Source organism: Siphateles boraxobius, unplaced genomic scaffold (genome assembly GCF_051911475.1).
Source record: "Siphateles boraxobius isolate OS27281-9 unplaced genomic scaffold, OSU_SipBor_1 53, whole genome shotgun sequence".
NCBI lineage: Eukaryota > Metazoa > Chordata > Actinopteri > Cypriniformes > Leuciscidae > Siphateles > Siphateles boraxobius.
This window is the reverse complement of record NW_027509175.1, coordinates 10,510,830-10,530,101: the sequence shown is the minus strand read 5'-3', so window position 1 is coordinate 10,530,101 and position 19,272 is coordinate 10,510,830. Positions and strand designations below refer to the sequence as shown.

The 19,272-nt window shown below is 37.1% G+C and overlaps 1 protein-coding gene across 2 annotated transcripts in view; it reads right to left on the bottom strand.

Moving 5' to 3' along the window:
• The window catches only part of pard3ba (par-3 family cell polarity regulator beta a), a 168,236-nt gene that overhangs the window by 80,647 nt on the left and 68,317 nt on the right, over positions 1–19,272 (bottom strand). For both annotated transcript variants that reach the window (XM_077205378.1, XM_077205379.1), the window contains exons 9-12: positions 18,464–18,603; positions 18,012–18,137; positions 8,964–9,149; positions 4,628–4,801 (exon numbers count right to left, since the gene is read on the bottom strand). In XM_077205378.1, the coding sequence (XP_077061493.1) occupies positions 4,628–4,801; positions 8,964–9,149; positions 18,012–18,137; positions 18,464–18,603 (626 nt within the window). The remainder of the gene's footprint in view (positions 1–4,627; positions 4,802–8,963; positions 9,150–18,011; positions 18,138–18,463; positions 18,604–19,272) is intronic.

Here is a 19,272-nt window from a genome sequence, read left to right as displayed (position 1 = left end):
AATGATTGATTTACATGTTCCCCTCCCACTGACTTCAACCGCTGCATCGTCCTTATTAGTGGGGCTTGTTAAAGCGAGGATCACTATTACTATTGCTCACACTGATTTAAACAAACCCTTGACCACTAGTACTAATCTTGCAAAACTAGTACTAAATCTAATCTTGCATGCAAAACGCATGCAGCACCATGTGTGAAACAGACATGAATGACATCTCAAATCATGTGGTTTGAGTAGAAGAATGAATTGTGCCTGGTGGATGATAAAATGCAACCACAAAATAAAAACAACCACCTAGAGCACCCTAGCAACTGCATCACAATGCCTTGACAAGCACTAGCATCTGAAGAAAATGTCAAAGTATAATTTCTCCTTGCATCAGTCAGCACGATCATATTGTCATTCAGTGTCCCACAACACCACACACACACACCGAGAATCTCTCTGACACCTTCAAAGACTGTGCGCTGCCCGTCTTAATCAGACAACAATGACAAGGGAGCTTGGATCCACCGTCGAAGACAAAGAGCCAACAAAACTAGAGCCTAAACCCATGGATGTCTCCTCCCCTCTTCACACGGGCAGCAGTGAGGGTGAGCTGAGGTCAGGAACCCTCAGGGTAGCCCCGGGCAGCCTTTCATTAAAACACAAACTTTGCCTTTCATTCATGGAACCCATGGCGTAATCTGATTAACTTGCTGAGCAAGAGGAGATCCAGCGAGGTAACGGGATTAGATATCAGACTGGGCGGGAAGAAACAGGAAGGAGAGGAACGAGGAACAAAGATGGAGGTTTCACATGAAATCTACTTTTGTTTTGTTTTTTAAGAAATGAATACTCTTATTCAGCAAGGATGCATGAAATGGATTGAAAGTGACAGTAAAGATTTTAAATATTTCAAATACATACTTTCTATTCATTAAAATAATGTATCATGGTTTCCTCAAAAATATTGTGCTGTTTTCAACATTGATAATAATTAGAAATGTTTCTTGAGCAGCAAATCAGCATATTAGAATGATTTCTGAAGGACCATGTGACACTGAAGACTGGAGTAATTCAGCTCACATGAATAAATTACATTTGAAAATATATGCAAATAGAATAGATCCTTTAAATTGCAATAATATTTCACAATATTACTGTATTTTTCATCCTACACATGCAGCCTTGGTGAGTATAAGAGACTTCTTTGAAAAACATTAAACAATCTTACTGACCCCAAACTTTTGAACAGGAGCGATTACAAAAAATGATTACAAATACTTACAAAAAAGTGCTGTGCTGGTACCGGTACCATGGCACAGTGATGGAATACTTTGAATGTACCATGGTATGAAAATTTACTTTTTTGTCTAGTATTAATCTAGTATTACCAAAGTCCAAAAATCCATGATAATACCATGTTAATTGGTTTTATATATACTTTTTTTTTTTAATTCAGTATTTTTTTCTTGAATTGAGGAACCATTTCATCAAGTTTAGTCCACAAACACTTTTGATTCTCTAACCTCCCACTCGTTCTCTTATCACTCAACTCTGTCTGGGTGATTAATGGCATATTGATCGCTCCGTCTGCATGTGGTTAATGAAGAATGCATCTCAGCGACACATCACCTTCTATTGAGCGTCATTACCGCCCGCACCGATCACCATCTTTCTACCACTAGATTGGGTAGAGGATAAGCTAATGTTCCCCAATAATACTCCAGTTTTCAACCACCCAAAGTCAGACCACTGAAAGTGGAGTCAATAACTATTTGTCTTCATTTTCATTGGACGTTGATGAGAAGCTGTCGGAATTGATGAACCATCCCAGTTTAACCTTGGATACAAAGACTTTAAATTCGAATCAAGTCACATTTGAATATTTCTAAGCATTTGGAAACTTTACCAAGTGACCTCGGAAGATCAAATGAAAAACTTCCAGCAGTTTTTTATTATCTCTTGGCTGAGAAATTGTTTTGGTGAGCCGCTGACTCATGGAAATTGATCCACCTCCCCAACAAAATGCATGTTAACACTAGTTCCCATAAAAGAAAGGAAAAAACATATATTGATAACAAAGACACCTATTTCCTGAAGTGATAAACATTTTCCATATATACAACTGGAGTTTGGAAACTCCAGTTGTCTCCATTATCATGTAAAATTTAATTTGTATTTTTTTATGCCTGATTTAATCATGTGAAACCGCATCTATTATCAAGGATATTGTCATGCAGGTTCTTTAATACACAGAGTGACTTCTTAAACTTACCACCACATTAACAAAAGGGGGACCCCAGTGAACATGGCGGACCCCCTGAAACACATGTAAAGCTGACAATATTAAAAGAGGGAGAAACTTGTGTGAGTGTCCCATTAATACAAGCACAAACAAAACCTATATATACACTGAAGACCTAAAGACACTGAAGGTTTCAAACAGGTGTTTAGTGGAAATGCATGGGTTACCATTGCATATTTTTAGTACATTTACTGCCTATAAGAGAATATAGACTCAACTGAAATGCATTGATCTAAAGCAATGTTATGCCTCTCAGATTCTTGCTTTCTAATGCGTTCGCATTCTTAAATATAATGTTCACCCGTTGAGTCATGTAATTTCCTCTTCAATATTTCGTTTTTTGTGATTTTCAGAATATTTTGATCAGATTTACCATATTCACCACTGTTCAAATGTTTGGGGTCTTTTTTTTTATGTTTCTCAAAGAAGTCCAATGCTTGCCGATAAAGCATTTATTTAATTATAAATACAGTAAAAAAATAAATATTTATTTAATATATAATTAGTTTATCTAGTATATTTTTAAATGTTATTAATTCATGTGATGCAAAGCTGAATTTTCAGCATTGTCATTCAGAATCTTTCAGATCCTTCAGAAATAATTCTAATATGCTGCTATTCTGCTCAAGAAACATTTCTTATTATTATCAATGTTGAAAACAGTGATAAGTTTAAGGATTATTTGATGAATAGAAAGGTCAAAAGAACAGCATTTATTGTATAGATGTTCTTTACTGTCACTGTCAATTTAATGCATCTTTTCTGAATAAAAATATAAAATTCTTTAAAAAAACAAAAAGAAAAAGGTAAAAAAATCTTAAGGACCCCAAACTTTTAAACGGTAGTGTGTACACTGCATACACAACTCTATCCAGCAACTCTTAAAGTTTAAGAACTGGATAAATCTCTCAAAATCTGAAAGAAAAAAAAGCATGACACACATGCTCTTTAGATGATAAACAGAGAAGATCCAGGAAGAAGAGCCCAGAGGGTTAAAAGGAAACAGAGTGCATGCAAAGATTTGAGATTATTTTATTCAATAAGAAAACTTCAGCGATACAGAAAAGAAGTAAAAGAAAAGCAGACATTGACAATTATATGTTCCATTAATAAATAAGTGAAAATAGTAAATTAATATACTGTACAAGCATGTGCACAAAGTTAGTATATAAGCAGGAAGCAGTAGAGAAGAACAAGTGCTTTCTCATGAAGTCAAGGGGAAAAAAGGAAAAGAACAATCTTCAATGTGTAAAAAAAATAAAAAAAAATCTCTACTGATTTAATTTCAAGGACCTCCATCCCAAATGTCCACAACGATACTGCAATGCCTCACATGGCAACTCATTTAACAGACCCCAATTTTGTTTGTTCTTTTTTAACTTTGTTTAGCTTTAAGTACTTAACAATTTTATTGGCACACAGCTTTTTAATCAGAAGCCTATATTTTCTGTTCTCCTTGTAGGATAACAACAGTACTTAAGTAATTTAAATCTTAGAATAAGGAGGAAGTCCAAACCATTTTCCCCTTTCAGCCACAGCATGTGTGTGTGTTTCCTTGTGCACAATAGCTAAGGCCCTGTTTGCACCAGGAATTAAGATGCATTTTGGTCGATCGAATTACAAGTGGACAACACTAAATACAGGTGTAAACGGGGTCTAAAACATTTTGAGCTTGACCACTTTCATCCACGCATTCAACAGGATTGCTTTCGTAGCGTAAACACTCATGTGGTCGAATGTGTTGGAACAGCGACAAAAGACTGTCTTCTCTCCATCTACTGACCTAATGTGTAAATGTGCTAGCCAGACGGGATTTAAAGTTTGTCGGCATTAAGATCCAAGTTTAGTTGGAAGAAGTCAAATGTACCAAGCACAATGTTGTCTCACCATTCCTGATTTCTAACACACTTACAGCACAGAAACTAAATCTGCTGCTCTCCGTATGTTTTCCATCATCCTTTTTGTGTTTGAATGTAAATTGGGAGAGCTTATTTTGTCCTTTAGATTGAAAGATTTGAAAAACCCATACATTTACCAGCCCATAAACCCTCCCCTTAAAGAAATCAGGACAGAAGTGGTTGAAAGTGGACAAAAGAGATGGATTAAAACCCCAGGTATATACAGGAATGTGTCTGCCTCATCTACTTGTGATCAGATCGACCAAAACACATCTTAATACCAGGTTTAAACAGGGCCTACCATTCAGAGGTCACCGGATAGCCTGTGATGGCAATAGTGGTGATACCAGCGGGCTGTGGCCAGTGACCTGGGTTCAGAGGCCCTGCGGGTAAGCGGTCTGTAGTGGTACACATGGTACGGTACAGGTACTGGGCATACCTGTGCAGGCGAGCGCTCCAGAGCACGCAGAACCACCAGCTGGATGGTTCCTCTGAGGTTCCCTTCAGTCGACATGGAGTAGCGCAGGGTTTCCATGGCATCGTGGTTGGAGCGTCCGAGCAGGGATTCACTGTTAACAGCTACAAGCTGGTCATTGACACGCAAGCGACCATCCTGCAAACAAGGCAAGACAAACACCAATGTTACTCAACACGTAGAGCTACTCAGAATTTATAGTAGGTAAACGTCTGTGAAAAAAAAAAAACTTTTCTAAAAAGTTGTCAGCTAATAGCTACACTAAGCACTTCACTAACTTCATTAAAGTTTGTACTATTTTTATTATTTGTATTATCGAGTCCCAAATCATAGTGGTTATAGAAAGATTAATATCTTTAATATATAATGTAAATATGTAACATGTAATATGTTATTTTTAATATGTAAAAATGTAACACTTACATTTTTACTATAGTACTACTGTACACACATAGTACATTTATATATATATATAATTAATAAAATTAAATGTTTTTAAAGCATCAATTAAAACCTACCTTTTTTCTCAACCTTAAAAAAAACTTGTTCAAATGCTGTATACATTTTTGAAATGCTATGGGGTTGCAGTTTTGTCGATGTCGCCAGGTTAGATTTGTTTTTACTTACTATAAATGTTCTGTTTGATTTTTTAGGTCTATTTGGTTTGAATTTTTTTGATATGCTCTGATTTACTGTATGTGTATTCTGATTTTTTTTTGTGAAGCACTTTGATCAACATTCATGTTGTTAAAAGGTGCTATATAAATAAACTTTGACCTTGACCTTGAACTACAGTGGGTCAATCTTTAGTTTATCAAGTTTATATATATATATATATATATATATATATATATATATATATATATATATATATATATATTAGGTAGATATATACATTTATTTACCTACAGATTCAGTGCCAAAATTAAATAAGAAATAATAATAATAACCTAACTACATACCATAGTACTAGTTATAGATGTATTTAAAAGCTCTTAAATTTGTACTACTATAAGATATAAAATCCACCTGTATATCAAGAGCAGTATAATTAAGCACAAAATACACATACACATCTCATTCAAGATGATAGCATTAAATATACTTTAAACCCGATTTGTGAACAAACTGTTCTTTTGAATCTCTACTTTTCAATGAACCGCCACTACTCTTTAGGGGGGGACAGAAAAGTTTGAGAACGGCTGAGTTACTGTCACATTACAACAAGTAGTTAAGTTAGTAGCAGTGCTATTTTCAGCTAGCTACTCCCAGCACTAAAGCCCTATAGTGTGATTTAAAAACATTTATGCAGTGTCTAGCCCCACTGTTAAATGTTTAATACATCCCACTATGAATTCAGATACAATTATAGATGCATGTCATTAGAGTGAAAGGACCAGATCGGAGTGAATTGGATTAAGGTTCACAGCTGTGGTTTCCTAAATAAAACTCAGCTGAGGAGGGACAAAGGAGATTAGCAGCTAAAAGCCACTGGAGCCGCTAAAGACTCCTGAGAGTCTGTGTCACGGCGGATGATCCTGACCCTTGAGCGGGGTCACTGACCGCAGACCACTGATACCGACCTGGGAGGGGGTCTCAGGCAGAACGGACACAAACACTTGTGCCCATCTATTGAGAAAATATACTCATGCATACACAAGCAGACGGTCTGGAAGATCACAACCCAAGACGGCTTTTTAAAGCCCTCGTGAAGGACGCCACATCATGAAGAGCTCCAAAGATAGCCAACAACATGTTTTTCTGTATTACTAAGCAGAATAATTGCATTCCGATCATTTACTCTAGAAATTATGGAGTTTCTAAATGCATGCCCATTTTATCTCAATCTTGAAGTGCTTAAAGGGATAGTTCACCCAAAAATGAAAATTCTGTCAGTATTTACTCACCCTCATGTTGTTCCAACCCCGTAAGACCTTTGTTCATCTTCGGAACACAAATTAAGATATTTTTGATGAAATCTGAGAGCTGGATCACTCCTCCATAGGCTTCTAAAGGGATTGAAACTTGCCAGCCCCGAAAAGTTATTAAAGACATCGTTAAAATAGTCCAAGTGACTACAGTGAATTGATTTCAAGGTTTTAACGTACGTGTTTAAAGCTCTTCACGGACTGGCCCCTATTTATATATTAGAACTTTTAAGTTCTTATTCTCCTCAGAGATCACTTAGATCGTCATCTCAGCTTTTATTAAACATACCAAAATCTCGTTTAAAGGACAAACAAAAGGAGATAGGTCCTTTGCAGTCTATGCTCCTAAACTTTGGAATACACTACCTTTACTGATTAGAGCTTCTCCTTCATTAAATGTTTTTAAAGCATCAATTAAAACATACCTTTTTTCTCAAGCTTATTAAAAAACTTGTTCAAATGCTGTATGCATTTTTGAAATGCTATGGGGTTGCAGTTTTGTCGATGTCGCCAGGTTAGATTTTTTTTACTTACTATAAATGTTCTGTTTGATTTTTTAGGTCTATTTGGTTTGAAAATTTTTGATATGCTCCGATTTACTGAATGTGTATTCTGATTTTTTTTGTTAAGCACTTTGTTCAACATTCATGTTGTTAAAAGGTGCTATATAAATAAACTTTGACCTTGACCTTGACCTACAGTGGCTCAATCTTAAGTTTATCAAGCGACGAGAATACTTTTTGTGCGCAAAACCCCTCAAAAATGACGATTTTATTTCAACTATTCATTTCCTTCTCTGTGAGCCTCGAGTGAGTTCACGTAGTGTGATAGCGTAGTGCGTCTGTGTTGTACGTCACATGTAGGCTCACTATTGGCCGACGCTGGTCATGTGTGTGATGCGTGTGACGTACAACAACAGAAGCTTACGCTATTACACTACATGAACTCACTCGTGGCCCACAGAGTAGGAAATGAATACTTGAAATAAAGTCGTTATTTTTGGGGGGGTTTTGCGCACAAAAAGTATTCTCGTCGTTTGATAAACTTAAGATTGAGCCACTGTAGTCACTTGGACTATTTTAGCGATGTCTTTAATAACTTTTCAGGGAACAAGTTTCAATCGCTTAGAAGCCTATGGAGGAGTGATCCAGCTCTCAGATTTAATCAAAAATATCTTAATTCGTGTTCCGAAGATGAACGAAGGTCTTACGGGTTGGAACAACATGAGGGTGAGTAAATACTGACAGAATTTTCATTTTTGGGTGAACTATCTCTTTAAGGAGCAACAGAATGCGAGTGATAAGGGTGAACGGCCGAACTCAAATGAAGAGCTCAGCCTTTGAAAATGTCTATTTCTTTGAGCGTCTCTCCGATGGAGTCCTGTGATGCAGCTCGCTCTCCACTGGAGTGCTGATAGGGGCCAGAGACGCAGCTCCACCTGTGAGCCCACTCTTGATCACAGTGCTGATAGGGGCCAGTAGATGTGGCCTTATCCACACACACACACACACACACACACACACACACACACACACACACACACACACACACACACACACACACACACACACACACACACACACACACACACACACACACACACACACACACACACACACACACCACCTGCTGCCTGACTGGACTGATTGAGGACAGGAGACGAGTATTCATATCTCTCTGACGACACCTGCTAAGGTTCACCTATTACAACAGATACGGCATAACCTGAACCACCATGACAAATCTTAACAGGCTATAATGGCCACTATTCATCTGATCATTCATCTACTTATTTTTTTTTTTAGTTTGAGGCCACTTTGGGTGAATCACAGTTAGCATACTACGGTGTATTCTACAAAATTTAAGCAAGATTTGTATTATTGCTTCTCAAAACATAGTGCTAATTAATTAATTGAAACTTTGCTTTGAAAGCTAACTGAGACAAGTGTAAGTACTAAATTACTACTACTACAGAAAGCTAAATAGAAATATTTAAAAACAAATAACCAAAACACACTAAAATTAAATGAAAATATAAAAGCTAATTTCAAATATTTATAAATACTATACTGTAAAAATAACACAAATAACTTTTTATTAATCTAATTATAATATGCACAAATACATGTACAAATACGTAAAATTTTAACATTTCAAGTTGAATGAATTATGTATTATGAGCAGATGTATATATTATACATTTCTTGAAGTATGTATGTATTTAATCACTTTTCTAATTTTAAATGATTTTTATTAGAACTGTAAATCAGCACTGTATGTTGTTCAGTTGCGACATGCACAGGTTTTGAGTGACTTTCATCACTGAAGCTCTCAAACGAAAGGACGTTAGCGTTGACGCTGGCTGCTTTTACCTTGTTTGCGGCGCCACCGTGGATGATGGACTTGATGAAGATGCCCAGGTCTTCTCCGGTCTCTCGGGACTTGTTACCCTTCAGACTGACCCCCAGACCAGCTGAGCCGGAGTCGTTCAAAGGAACTTCAAACATCAGCTGCTCTCGCCCGTCCTCAACCAGCAGTGGACCTGACGGCTCTCCTTTCTGCAAATAACACACTTCGGTCAGCATTTCAGTGGACTTTAAAAACTGTATAAATTTGAGCATTTACCCCAGTGCAACAACCCGCCGCATTGACTACAACTGTAAGTTGATTACTGGACATGTCATTTTTAGCTTGCGTTTACAAACTACGCGCCGAGTCAAAATGATTGTCAGAGGTAATCGACATGTCACAGAAGCTGTCGATAGAGTTGAACTCGTATTGAACCTGGAACAGGTTCAGTTAGATAATGGATGTAGTGAGATGAGCACAATAGTGTTTAAAATGTCAGATTTTTTTTATTATTTCATTACAATTGAAAGTAACTGTTTTCTATTTAAATATATTTTAAAATGTAATGTATTCCTGTGATGCAGTTTTCAGTGTCACATGATCCTTCAAAAAAAAATCGAATATGCTGATTAGCTGCTCATAAAAAATATATATATTATTATCATTTTTGAGAACAGTTGCTTCATATTTTAAAAATATACATTTATTTGATGAATAGAAAGGTCTAAAGAACGGCATTTATTTGAAATAGAAATATTTTGTAACATTATAAATGCCTTTACTGTCACTTTTGATCAATTTAATCCATTAAATTATTAATTTATTTAAAAAAATCGTATTGACCATAAACTTTTGAAAGGTATTGTATATTTTAGTTGGATCTCAGTTAAAATAAAGGCAGATTGTACACATGACCAAATGGATGGAATAATAATGGATAAATATATAAAGTAGGGTTTGGACAGAATGAATGAATGTCTAATGGTGAGGCAGGAAAACACATTGGGGGTCATTTAACTCGAACGTGAAAGGGTTATAGCATAAGAACGTGCCAGATCAAAAGGAAACATAATAAGCTTTGGTCAGGAGGGCAGGGGTTGGAGAACGACACCATTTAAGAATAATAACTCATTATTGAACACACTTACACACACACACAACTACCCACACATTTCACTTCTCTTTTTGCTTTCTTTTGCTGCACAACATCATAATAAAAGAGATCAGGGGTGTCAGTATCATGGCCTTTGACCTTTTCTCCACATCGTTTCCTCCTCCTCTCCACAATCGTATCAATAAAACCTAGCAAAAAGGCCTGGAATAAAGTGCATCGGCTAAACGCGACTGACATCCTTCTGGAAACCGCATTAAACATTAGCCTGTTGCTAAGCTACTGTGGAAATGGGCCAGGGGAAAAAAGCAACAAAAACGACTTTGTAAGAGCACGAAGTTGGGCAAAAAGCATTAACTAAGGGCTAATGATGAAAAATAGGAGGGCCAATGGGGCAAAGCTTCAAGTAGTCCTTTTAGTGTGTCTTCTTACTGATGATAATGTGTCGTACATGGCCTGAGGCGGACGACAAATCTGAGTTTTAGCACACAATAAAAGGCCTGTTTGTAAGTGAGGTCAAACTTTGGTCCCAGCGAGAATATCAGATTGTCTGATGTCTCCTCACACGAGGAATGAGGGAGATGCTGCTTCGGTGGTCCCATCAACACTCGAAGGCCAGACTTCACATGAAGTCCTCCTGAGGGCAAATACACACTCATATGCTCTCATACACACCATGTGATTAACTATTTTAACTAAAGTACATGAGTAAAAGGTCAGTGACACTTAAAAGGCGGATTCACGTTGGGAATAAGTAGAGCGACGTGTAAACCGCATTGCAGCATACATATACAACAGGCCTATGGGTAATGCAAATACAATAAACATATTTGGACAACTGTATTTTAATTAAAAAAAATAACCTTAGTATTAAAGTAATTAATATGAACTGACATTGTAAGTATGATTAAAAAAATAAGTAATATTAACACTAATGACTAATATTAATAGGTTATATTCTACTAATATGAATTATTATTTGTATTAATTAAAAAGTAACTGACATTAATATGAATATGTATTATTAATAATAACACTAACTAGTCATATTAACAGGATATTACATATGATACTAATAGGCATTCATTTTAGTATCAAAAAATAATATTAATATTAATAAATGTTATTAACATAAATACTATTTCATAAGTATTAACAATTAATAAATATTAACAGTAACTGACATAATAATAATCATAATAATGCATTTACACAACACATATTGATATGAAATTATATATTATTTGAATAGGACTTGATATTAGTATTAATAGTCATTAATTTGAACAAATCATTGATATTAATACATGTTATTAATACTGATATTAATAGTAAAAAATACAGTAATTAATAAAAAAAGTCAGGGCAATCAGAGAATCAGACAAGAAACATCAGAGACAAAATTTATACGTAACGATAAAACAGAAACAAGATATCCTGAGCGACAACATTTTCCATATTTGATTTGATTCACAAAGCATTTTAAGAGGAACTCTTTGTGTCATTTACACAAAAATAATCCACGGGAAATGTGTTTTGATGCCTCTAGCTAGAAGTCAATGCACCTTAACCCAGATATTGAACTAAATTAGAATCGATGTCAGAACGCCATCTGTTATTACATGAAAGCATCTACACCTTTTAGATTACTCGCAGCTTTAAAAAGCGTCCATTGGTTTTTAGAAAGAAGTGGCCGTGACCCAAATAACAAATATAATTAAATAGGCCATGACAAAGCAGAACACATCCTGTGTGTGGGAAGAGGAATTATTACAAAGACCATCTCAAGGACTTCTACATGCTCCACCAGCCCTGTGCCCGACCTCTCTTCCTCCGAGTACAACTGTGTGCAATGTGCTGTCTGACCCCTCCATCCTCACAGAGAACCTGTCTGAATCAAAGGCTCTACAGCAACACCCACAGCTCAAACTCTACACACCCTTCAAACAAATAACTGTACAGTTCACATTGCGATAAAAAAAAAAAATCAGCTTTTACAACAAACATATTGTCGGAAAAACATGGAATAGTGGTGGTATTAGATGCAACACACCATGGTTTAAATAATACAACTTCCAGTGTTTAGAATGTTCACTTTCTAGAACTAGTTCAAAGTTCAGTTCACAAATTTTTAAATGAACTACTTCAGTTCATAGTTCAAACTTCATTTTTTTTTTTTTTTTTTTATGTTGCTGCGAGCTATTATTATTTTTTAATTATTTCCACAGCTTGTATAGAACCACAGACAGCAATTATTTTATCGGCGGGCAAAGTTTGCACAGAAATGTAAGATTTTTCCCACCCTCACTGACCTTGTCATAACGCCTCCTTGCTGCTTTTTGTTTTGATGACGCATGCGGCGGTGAGACACTGGTGACTGGTGTTGCCAGATTGGGTGTTTTTCCGCTACATATTAAGGCCTGTTTACGATGTGTTTTATCCGGGTTTTCGCCTGGAAGGCTCTACAGAAATCTGGCACCCTATTGAACGAAGTTAAACTGAGAGAGCGTGCCGTTCACAGACACCAGAATGAACGAGTTCACAGTAACGTTCATGAGGCAGTAATACAGTTCGTTCAGTTCACGTTCGCCCAAAATATGAACGAGCTCATGAACTATCGCGTTCAGGCACAACACTGACAACCTCTATATCAAGGCTTGATTTTAGATCATTTATCTTGAATACAAGTGTAATTTGTCTAGTGGAATACCAGAAACATCACTAAATATAGTTATTTTATCATTCTTTTCAATTATTTTTTTGCAGTGCATGCCCATGTCTTGTGGGCACAAATAAATTGTACATTACAATTTAATTTGATGTTCGGCTGATGTATTGCTACTGGCTATCAGGTAAAATGAATATGCTGCTGAAGACATTAATTCCACCCACTGTATTAATTTAATCTCACAGAACGTGACAAACTGATGGCAGTATCAGTCAGCTTAACTTTAATGAGATGATCAAATTTAGGCCACGTTCACACTGTCAGTTTTTGGGATTGACAATCGCATTTACTTACAAGTGTGAGTCTCGAATTGTCCCGTTCACACAGCAGTCGAATACAGACTGAAGGAACGTACAATGGGGAACCATAGCGACAGTGACCAAAGTAATATCAAAGATGCCAACGTCCATGAAACTGAAAAGTCACATAATTTGACACGACAAGAGTCCAATCAAGCTACGACTTCATCCGTCAAACAATCATTAAAAACAGCAGCTTTTATATCTGAGTAGAGAGCGGATCACTTGGGTCCTGAGTAGAACACAAAACTGACGGGAGCAGCTCTGGTGGAGAACAGTGAACTAAATCTAAAACCTAAAACCTTCCGCTCATATCTCTGTCACTATAAGCTACTGTAAGAGCATACGGTAGACACGTGTTTGTGCAGCACAGAACGGCTCTCTCACACTATATGACGTGACAGACAACTAGTTGTCCAGCCCGGTTCAATTCACACAGTGCATGTTTTGTGAGTCCTGAAAATTTACGGCGTGAGTATGCGACTCCCATAAATAACTGAACTATGTGTGCTGTGAATATAACCGTATTAAAGACTCAAATACAGAACTGACAACCGTATTCTGTTGCTGCGTGAACGTGGCCTTAGACGTTTATAGTTTGTCATGCTCATTAATGTACATTTACTTAAGCCCACAGAATCTAATGCATGTCTGATTAAGTTCTACACAACAATGCAAATACACATATACATATTAGAGATGTGCCCGAAGCGGAATACTGTTTAGAAAGGAAACGACGCATTCTACGGAGCCCCTAAAGGGACATGGTGATGGAAAAAATACGAGATGGGAGGAAAAATATATATTTTAATGCTTTTGCATTCTCTCGCATATAGTTGGTTAATTATATTGTGTATAATGTACGGGTATCAGGGAGCCGCTATCAATATGCGGGGTATTGAAATGGCTTTTGAATGCGCATTTACACGTAATCCATGTATAGGGAGCGGTAGTACTGGCCTCGAATTTTACAAGATATTTGTATTTATCAGGATCTGTTGCACATCAAACCCTATGACATCGTCCTGTCAGTCATCTCTCTTTACTATCTTCATGTGATAAATGAAATCTGATGTACTGTAATGTAACCGAATACCACAGCAAGCCTAACTATGTCCCTTTAAGGGCTCCATGCGTTATTCATTTCCCGTGCCTTTCCAAATTCGACTTTAGGCTTCAGGCACATCCTTAATATGCATACACTAACAAAACATTACTAAAAATTACCATATATTTGGGCATGGACTATGGTATTCTTTCAAGTACCTTGGCCGATCAACAATCTAGATTCTACACCAGCTTGGACCAGATAAAAACCATCTTGTGGCCGTTATAAAGCAGGTAAGCTAGGCACCATTAGATGATTTTAGCTGGATTTTCCAGCAGGGCCGGACGTTTCGGTGACACACTCCTGCATCCAGGATATCCAGTCACCAACACATCAGCACCGTGACTAGATCCCAAACGGTTGATTCAGAAAAACAAGGCTTTAACTCTGTCAACGGTCTCTAAATACGGGTCACGCCGACTATGCCATCTCTAAACAGACATCTAGCTGCTAACAGGATGGACATTTATGGTCTCACCCATTTCCTGTCTAAGGTTCTGCTGGATTCTAGCAGACTGTTTTAAAATATGCTTTATTTTTGCTAATGGCTGACCATTAGCCAAATCTGCCTTTTTGAATTAAGATGGTATATTTTGTGCCTGCAGTGGGTGGTTAAAGAAACCGACAAATACTGTATGACGGTGGGTGTTTATGGAGGGTATTTCAGGTTTGGATGCATTCATTGGTTGGATTGAAATATAAATACACACACACACACACACACACACATTATCCTCTAAAAAGGCAGATGGTGAAATCTACTCAACACTGTCATTATATCTTTTCATACTCTTCCATTCTCTGAAAAAATATTTCTCCCGAGTGTGTCATTTTTTCCTTTTGCCTGCCGTCGCATTTCTGCCATAATTTACCCTGGCTAAGCAGTGGCACAGCTAACCCACTTTGAATTTGAATAGGGTGGAAAAATGGAGAAGGTTTTTCTCTGTGAATAGAGACTGCAGAGCAGCTCTTTATGGCGTTTTTTTGTGCCTAACAAGAATTAATGGTCCAATAATAGTCAGTGTCAATGACATACAGCTGCTCTTCTTGAACAGTCTGGGACAGCAAAAATTTAAGAAAGTACAAAGCTAAATCCATAAATAAACCCCACATTTAACCGTGCATTAGTTTTTAATTTTCGCAATAAAAAAAAAAATACAAATTCTGAACTAAAAAAAACAATAATAATAATCTCAGACATCTAATTGAGGAAGTAATGCAATCGAGAAATGGTTTACAGTCAGAATGATTATGAATTGTTTGGCAGCCCACATATATCACAGGTGACCCGTCTAAACCAGAAGCCTTTGATAAGCAGACACTAGTGTGTAAATGAACTGAGGATAGACAGAGACACAATGAAGGGATGTGGTCTTTCTTCCTGTGATGAGGGATCTAGTGGCGCCACAAGTGCGCTTTTACTCGTTGTTTTGATTCTAATGGGGGTCTGATGTTTAGAAGGAAAATAAAGATGCTTTGAAAGGGGTCAGCGACCAACATGCCCTGCATGTAACATCTGGGAGAAGAGATGGACCAGCATCAGCCCAAGGCTTCCTGTTAAACTGCTGTGTCATGTGTACAACTTCCTGTCACAACCTGATTCGACACATTCGAAATAAAGGAGGGGACTGCTGGGGTTATCAAAAATGTATTAAGCAAATTGTTGGTTATATCCATAGTATTGAAACTATACTGTGTATATATATATATATATATATATGACGTAATCGAGCTGGTCTCGCTATGCTGTCAAAATACTAAATATTTGTATAATTATTTGCATGCATATTTTGCAATAAACTTATATATAAACAAATATATATATATATATATATATATATATATATATATATATATATATATATATATATTTATATATATATATATATATATATATTTATATATATATATATATATATATTTGTTTATATATAAGTTTATTGCAAAATATGCATGCAAATAATTATACAAATATTTAGTATTTTGACAGCATAGCGAGACCAGCTCGATTACGTCATTTGTGGCGCTCCATGAGAGTGAGCTTTCCCTGCAAATTCATTTAGCCAGTTTGCTTGCTGCAACTCTCTGATTGGTGGAATTTTCTATAGAGCATCACAGGTACTGTAGTTTTTCACCACAAATTCAGCTATTAAACACCATTTAAACAATTATTTTACGGATGGCTTCAAGAAAAGCATACAGTGGTGCTCAGAATTAATGGCACCCCTGGTAAATATGATCAAAAATGCCTGTAAAAAATAAATCTGCATTGTTTATCCTTTTGATCTTTCATTCAAAAAATGTGCAAAAATCTAACCTTTCATTGAAGTAATAGAGAAATAATTGAAAGTGGGGGGAAAATCACATTATGAAATAAATGTTTTTCTACAAAACACTTTGGCCACAATTATTGGCACCCCTATAATTTTTTTATGAGTAAAATATCTCTGACATATATCCTCATTTATATTAACCTTTTTTTAGCACACCAGGGTGACTAGGAACATGAAATTGTCTAGCTATAACTTCTTGTTTCACAGGAGTTTAAATATGAGGAAACAAACACAAAGGCCAAATTCCCTTAATCATCCATCACAATGAGTAAAACCAAAGAATTTAGTTCTGATGTGCATCAGAAGATTGTTGAGCAATAATCAGGGCAATAATTGAAGTTCCAATCAAATAAAGATGTTACGAATCTGCGAAGGAAGAGGATGTGTCTATATTGTCTTAATGCACAGTGAGGAGGAGAGTTTGAGTGGCCAAAGACTCTTCAAGGATCACAGATGGAGAATTGCAGAGATTAGTTGAGTCTTGGGGGTCAGAAAGCCTAAAAAATATATCAAACAACCCCTACACCACCACATGTTGTTTGGGAGGGTTACAAGAAAAATCCTCCTCGATCCTCCAAAAATAAACTCCAGCATTTTCAGTTGTCAGACATGACTGGAACTTTAAAAGGAACTGGATTCTGTGGTCAGATGAAACAAAAAAAGGGCTTTTTTGCAGCAAATCCACCAGATGGGTTTGGTGCATACAGGGATAAAAAGTACCCCATGCCTACAATTAAATATAATGCTGGATCTTATATGTTGTGGGCCTATTTTTCTGCTGGAGGTCCAGGAAATCTTGTTCAGATACATGGTATTATGGATTCTAGCAAATACCAACAGATAAAAAATCAAAACCTGACTGCCTATGCTAGAAAACTTATAATGGGCCAAACAAAAATGGGTAACTGAGCACAAAATGAAGCTTCTGCCATGACCGTCCCAGTTTCCTGACCTGAACCCTATAGAAAATGAGTGGGGTGAACTGAAGAGAAGAAGCGCCAACATGAACTTCTGGAGAGATTCTGCATGGAGGAATGGTCTCTGATCTCTTGTCAGGTGTTCTCCAAACTCATCAGGCATTATAGGAGAAGACTCCGAGCTATTATCTTGGCAAAAGGAGGTTGCAAAAAGTATTTAATAACAAGGAGCCAATAATTATGGCCAGCGTGTTTTGGAGAAAAACATTTATTTCATAATGTGATTTACCTCCCACTTTCAATTTTTTTACTTGAATGAAAGGTTAGATTTTTGCTAATTTTTTGAATGATAGATCAAAAGGATAAACAATGCAGATTTATTTTGTACACCCCTTTTTGATCATATTTACCAGGGGTGCCATTAATTCTGAGCACCACTGCATACCATCGATTACCAACCTTGGAACTCACAGTAGGTCTGTCTAAAAGTTTATAAATCATTGGTAAAAATCAATTTCCTTATGGAAAAAAATGAATGGAGCTTTTACTACACGACTGTTTCACTAGAGTCTTACCAGTTCTCTGGGCAAAAACTCCTCTTGTCTTCCGACCATCATTGATACGGTCTCTCCCAGTTTGGTGCTCCGCAGCATAGCCACCAGTTCCTCTTGTGTGCGTCCCGTAATGTCCACTCCATTTACCTAGAGAAATAGAGAAAGCAATTTCCAGTAACCATCAAAACAGAGAGCAAAACGTCCATTTACACTTTAACGAGATGGAAAACATGTCAGTATTAATTGTGTCTCTTGGCCAGGTGCAATAGAAGACAGACAATTGGCCTAATTACGTCAAAAATGCATTATGCATTCTGAAACAATATATTTAGATTGCATTTAAGACAATACATTATAAATGCATGACTGGCGGGGAAGGAACAGCATAATTTAATGTTCTATAAATAAGCTCTGATTTTGCATTAGCCAGGTTGCGCTCTCATGATTGCATTGACGCAGAAAGCATGTAATACCTCCAGGATACGGTCTCCAGACTTGAGCCGCCCGTCTTTAATGGCAGCTCCGCGAGGCAGAATGCTCTTGACCATAATGGGCCCCGGACCATGAAGAGACGAGTCTCTGGTTACCACGGTGAAACCGAGGCCCTCCGTGCCTGGAGAGAAGAAGGCCAGAAACATTAACCATTTATTTAATGACCCAGTGAACCAGACAAATGGTCTTCTTACCGTTTTCAACAGTGTGGAAAACAAAAGCTACACTAACTTCTGAACATATTTTACTCTGCTGTATGATATAAAATAACATTTCTTAAAGGTGGCAACAATTGAAAAAGTACATAATTGTTCCACTTATATCACCTCCACAAGGTTCTAAAGACTTGCTATCATCCTAAGGCTCGATTCACCACAAGCATTTTGCATACTTAAATGAAAGATGTGATGTTCTGGTCATTTACTGTACACAGTGTGACACTGCACAAACTTCAAAAGACATGTTACGTTGGTCAGCCTGTTGGGAACAAGGTCTGTGCTGTTCTTTCTCGCTGTCTCTCCCCATAGGTCACGTGACGTCTCGCCAGCTGCAAGTGGGCGGGGCTTGCTGCTATAAGGACGCCGAGATCAACATCCGCTCTCTCTCACACCTGGTTGACGCTCTCACTTTCATTCCTGAGTCGTCTCTGATGGCAGCGCGCGCGCCCTTCAGAGTGCTCGCAGGCGCTCGTCTCCACAGAGGCGTCTACATGGTCAGCGTCATGTTTCATGTTTCTTTCTGATGCCGTTCTTAGCGGGACGCTTGTGTATGTACTACGTCTTACCCGTTT